Here is a 4,863-nt window from a genome sequence, read left to right as displayed (position 1 = left end):
GAACGACCAATGACCTTTCAACTCCCCGAAAAACACGCCCACATTAATTTAAAGGAACACTATGCAGCATTTCAGGGAATCAATAAGATGGTTAACTGTTTTGTTATTACAGTACTTATTTATTAATAATTGGCGAGGCTTTTTTTCTAGATGCATCTTCAGCAACTCCCCCAATAGTCTGTAGGAGAAAACAAATCCTAGCCTATACTGCAAGTTGATCAGTGATTGTCAGAGAGCCCCATGAGAACCAACACCCACAGTTGTAGCACATTCGAAGCTTGGCTTTTGAAATATTTACACGTTCACAGATGAAGAAATTCATCAGACATTCTGGCTATTTTATCGTCCATGAGGAACATAACCGGTTGGGCCTATGGCCAATTGGCTGCAGAACATCTGTGGAAAAACAGCAATAGGCCCAACAACCACCTTTAGGCTACTAATATTTTTGAAAGTGGAAGCATAGTCTACTAAAACATAGGCTAATTAATAAAAAAGCCTATATCAAGAACACCAATGTCACAACACTGTCTTTGTTTTTTTTAATTAACACCTGCCAACCGGTCAAATGCTGAAAATTCTTTTAGGCGAAAATAAAACTTGACTTGCCACTCTGTGTTCCACATGTGAATGTGTGTTTTGGCTGTTGAAAAGTTAATTTTGAGTCCTGTTTGTAATTATCTGTCAGGCTGCATTGACGAAAAGGTGAGGAATGTACAGATTGATTGCTCAGAGAGTGCAGTGTGCTTGTCACATGCTCACCATTCGTGGTCATGCAGACCTATTCTCAGCTCCTCTGCCTGCTAGATGGCTAGACTGCAGCTTCAATGAGCCCACCACATGAGGGCCTTAAATGCAACGCAGGAGTCAGCACTAAGACACTAGAGAGTCATGTAATGTTGACATGTGTTAGGCTACTTTGCACAACACTGAATTTGAGACGGTCATAAAAAGTGTTGCTTGTTTGTTTCCTTGGATACTGTCAGTTGTGTTTCTCTGGGTATGTTCCAGGTTGCCATGCATGTAGTGGTGGGTTTTTTTTTTTATAAATGGAGATGAGGGGATTACTGGCCGCGTAGATACTAGTCAATCTGTGGGATTGCTGATGGGTGGGAACTGCAGGCTCTGCTGCTGCCCACTTAGGCAAATGCAGTCAGGCAGGGAACATTCACTACTGAGTTAGAGAACAGGAACAGGGACACTGTGGCCCCCACATGGGACTCATATGGACTCAGTGTTTTGGAAAGAGCTCGGATGCAGAGCGCAGATTCAAAGTGACATCCATTATACCCGTTTCTGACCACCATGGACTGTGTGCAAATTGTGATTGTGCATGATCATATATGCAAAATGGATATACTATAGTATAGTGCATAATATATACAGTATATATTGATTGTCTTATTTTATGCTGTATGTATGTCATTCAATGCTGTACATCAGTGGCTTATAGCAGTGGCAGTGGGGATAGGAGTTGGAGTGGGATAAATAAGATGCAAATGGTACAGGGAGCAAGACTTAAGGAATTGCCATTATACATTATGCACTATAGTATGGAGAGTGAATTGGGGAAAGCAGACTGAGATTTGTGGCTAATTGAAAAAGGGGGTGGTGTTTATGACGGCAATGGTGGAGGGCAATTGTATTTCTTAATATAAAATGTTTCTAGGTCTGAGGGTGATTGACTGTACAGTATATGTATATGTGAAGAGTTCAGATGCAAAATTGATAGCTTTGTATTAAATAAAAAATGAATTAAGATTATTTTCTGAAAAGGCACTTAGGGGGTTTTGCATCTGAACCCTTCATGTACATTCTGAACCTTGAATGCTCACAACTTCCTCTGCTGACGACCACTGTTGTCCCTGCAAATCATAACCGCTTTGGACAGGACAGCCCAAAAATGTGCCCCATCATCACTACCCTTCACATGTGTGCTGTACTGCTGCAGATGCAGGGGCAGAAAGTCACGTTGAGGAGTTGGGTGAGTGCGAACTCTGGTACTTTGCTGGCCAGTAATCTCCTTATAGGGTCTGCAAAGGGTATAAAAGTTCTGGTACAGAAGGCTCACCATCAAGTCAGTGCAACACACGTCTCATCTGCTCTGCAGTCCCAAGCCAGAAGGGGCAGTGACAAGAGGTGAGTATTGTTCTGAATGTTCTGTTTTTAAGTTTACTGATGATACTGCAATAGTGGGTTTCTTAAAGGAACAGACCACCCTTTTTTGATTTTCACATATTTGCAGTATTTCCCAGCATTATTTATGAATGTGCATATAATTTTCGTCTATGTGTTTGCATTGCCCCGTTTAACAGTATAGCCACATTAGGCATAGCAATGCAAGTCTATGGTACAAAATAAAACACAATCAAATGTACTTATAAACCATTTTAAAATTAATGTAAAATTCACCCGAGTGTAAAACGGCAATTTAATTCCGTCCAGTGACCACTTGTGGCTTGATGCTAAAGATACCAGTTACTTCCAGTGATTATGCTAAGCTATGCTAATAAGTCTGATCCAATAAATCTAAGTACTGAAAACACTGAGACGAAAATGATATGCACATTCATGAATAATGTTGGGAAATACTGCAAATATGTGAAAATCAAAAAAGGGTGGTCTGTTCCTTTAAGGAATGATGAAACTGGCTATATACAAGAGGTAGACCAGTTCTATACTTTTTTTTCATTTTAAATGTGTCAAAAACTAAAGAAATTGTTATAAATTAAGGAAATGCCATCACTTGAACCAGTTTATGTACAGTATATGGGTATGATATTGAAACCGTAAAAGTACAAGTGTCTAGGTACAATTATTGACAATAAATGGAGAGCAAATACTCTTGCAAGACACTCAAAGGCTCAACAAAGACTTTATTTTTTTAAAGTACTGTAGACTATTCTGAAAGAACATTCTGAAGTTGAGTGGGATATATGGAAAACGTATTGACAAGTGAGGCGATATATTCCGCGAGTGGGTGACAGAAATCATTCCAAAGGCAGGATCTGGGAATAGTATAATTTTAATATTGAAAAACTCAGATTTGGTTGATTAGTGATCAATGTTTTGATTAATGTCATAATAACCGTAGAAGAACGAATTAAAACTTACCTGAATATAGCCTGTTGCCAAATGTTAAGTAACAATGCTGAGTGTGTGAACAACAACTACATTAGGGAGAGCCTAATGCAATGAGATGAGTTGTTGACATCCAGTTAATTGTGCATGTTCTGCAGTGTCCGTGGTGTAATGAGATTATGATCAATCCCACTCATTGATAGAGTAGCCTGCAGCCTGTTGATTTGAATGAGGGATTACAGGGGTTGAGGACCACTCTGTCCATGGTCACAGATCATGTGGGGATTTTGTATCACTGGTAGAGTGCGGATGGCTACGGACGGTCTACGATTCAATCTGATTCAGGCATGCAGCAATGTAATACTGTACAGTGGAGGGCAGCACTTGCCATGCCAGAATGTTAACAGCATTTTACAGAGAACTTTCAAAATGTATTCTGTCTATTCTTTCTCTCTCTCCCGCTCTCTCTCTCTCTCTCTCTCTCTCTTTCTCTCTCGCTCTCTCTCACACATGCACACACACACACACACACACACACACACACACACACACACACACACACACACACACACACACACACACAGATTCTCATCGCTATTCTCTTCTCATCTCAGTCTGAAAGCCAAGCAGTCCATCCAGAGAGCCACCATGAGTCCTGATGTGGGTAAAGCGGAGGTGAAGGCTGCCTGCCGGGCATCTATCCGGGCTCCTATCCGGGCCACCAGTGGACCCGGGGAGTCCGGGCCCCCCAAGTTCAAGCAGAGGAACACACGCCAGTTTAAGAGCAAACCCCCCAAGAGAGGGGTCATTGGGTAAATCAATGCATTTTAGTTGGTGTGAAGTAGAGGATTAATGAATTACGGAAGAGCAGATCATAATGCCTTTTATTGTTACCTTAAGAAATGCAACTATGCTATTAAGCAACAGTGAATCCACTACAAAAGTGTTTAGATTTAGTCTTTACAACGCAGGAAAATATTATGATGGAGAAAGGATAAAAGTATAACATTAAAAGCTGGGCATTCTGTACTACTGCACATATTCAAATATTGTCATTTTGTTTTCCCTCCATGTGTTTCTTATTGTGTGCACAAAGGTCTTGAATTTTTATTTGGAATAACTTGTAAAATGTTTGTGCCCGAAAGGTTTGGCGAGGACATTCCTGGAATGGAGGGCTTGGGCATGGGTGAGTGCGTCTTTTTGAATGTCAAAGTTACAATGTGCAGTGTTATGTTCTGGAAAACCCCTGCACCACTTCACCTTGTGCGTGCGTGCGTGCGTGCGCTTGTGTGCATGTGTGCGTGAGCGTGTGTCTGTGTGAATGTGTGTGTGTTTTGTTTTTTGTGCAGACTTCTCTTTATCTCTCTCTCTTTCTCTCTCTCTCTCTCTCTCTCTCTCTCTCTCTCTCTCTCTCTGTCTATGTGTCTGTTTTTGTTCAAAGACCTTCACCAACATCGCTTTGCTTTATCTGCACCCACAGACATCACAGTCATCTGCCCATGGGAAGCCTACAGCCATCTGGAGCTGCACGAGCTGGCTCAGTACGGCATCATCTGACCAGAAGAGGAACCGCCCCAGGGCTGATCTCACCCTTTCACTCCTTCACTCGTATTTTTCACTCTCCTTGTCTGTGACGATTTTCTCTCGAGAGCTGAATGCAAAATCAAAGCTGTATTAATCACCAGCCGAATAAAATAAATAAAACTGACAGACAAGGGACAAACGTACTGTTACCAGTTTCCCTGATGATGGGCTAGACCCGCAACGTTTGTCCCTTGTCTA

General features: G+C 41.5%; 1 protein-coding gene across 2 annotated transcripts in view; it reads left to right on the top strand.

The window, feature by feature from the left end:
* Positions 1 to 2,078: 2,078 nt before the first annotated feature.
* LOC134461380 (retinal cone rhodopsin-sensitive cGMP 3',5'-cyclic phosphodiesterase subunit gamma-like) overlaps positions 2,079 to 4,863 on the top strand; it is a 4,419-nt gene continuing 1,634 nt past the window's right edge. Inside the window, exons 1-4 of one of the 2 annotated variants that reach the window (XM_063214263.1) lie at positions 2,079 to 2,139; positions 3,696 to 3,893; positions 4,227 to 4,267; positions 4,562 to 4,863. The exon at positions 4,562 to 4,863 is cut by the window's right edge and continues 1,634 nt beyond it. In XM_063214263.1, the coding sequence (XP_063070333.1) occupies positions 3,730 to 3,893; positions 4,227 to 4,267; positions 4,562 to 4,638 (282 nt within the window). In that variant the 5' untranslated portion in view covers positions 2,079 to 2,139; positions 3,696 to 3,729 and the 3' untranslated portion in view covers positions 4,639 to 4,863. Of the gene's footprint in view, positions 2,140 to 3,665; positions 3,894 to 4,226; positions 4,268 to 4,561 lie in introns of both variants that reach the window. The other variant, XM_063214252.1, reaches the window with a different exon arrangement.

The sequence above is a fragment of the Engraulis encrasicolus genome, chromosome 2 (genome assembly GCF_034702125.1).
Source record: "Engraulis encrasicolus isolate BLACKSEA-1 chromosome 2, IST_EnEncr_1.0, whole genome shotgun sequence".
Lineage (NCBI taxonomy): Eukaryota > Metazoa > Chordata > Actinopteri > Clupeiformes > Engraulidae > Engraulis > Engraulis encrasicolus.
This window is presented reverse-complemented; position numbering and strand designations above follow the sequence as displayed.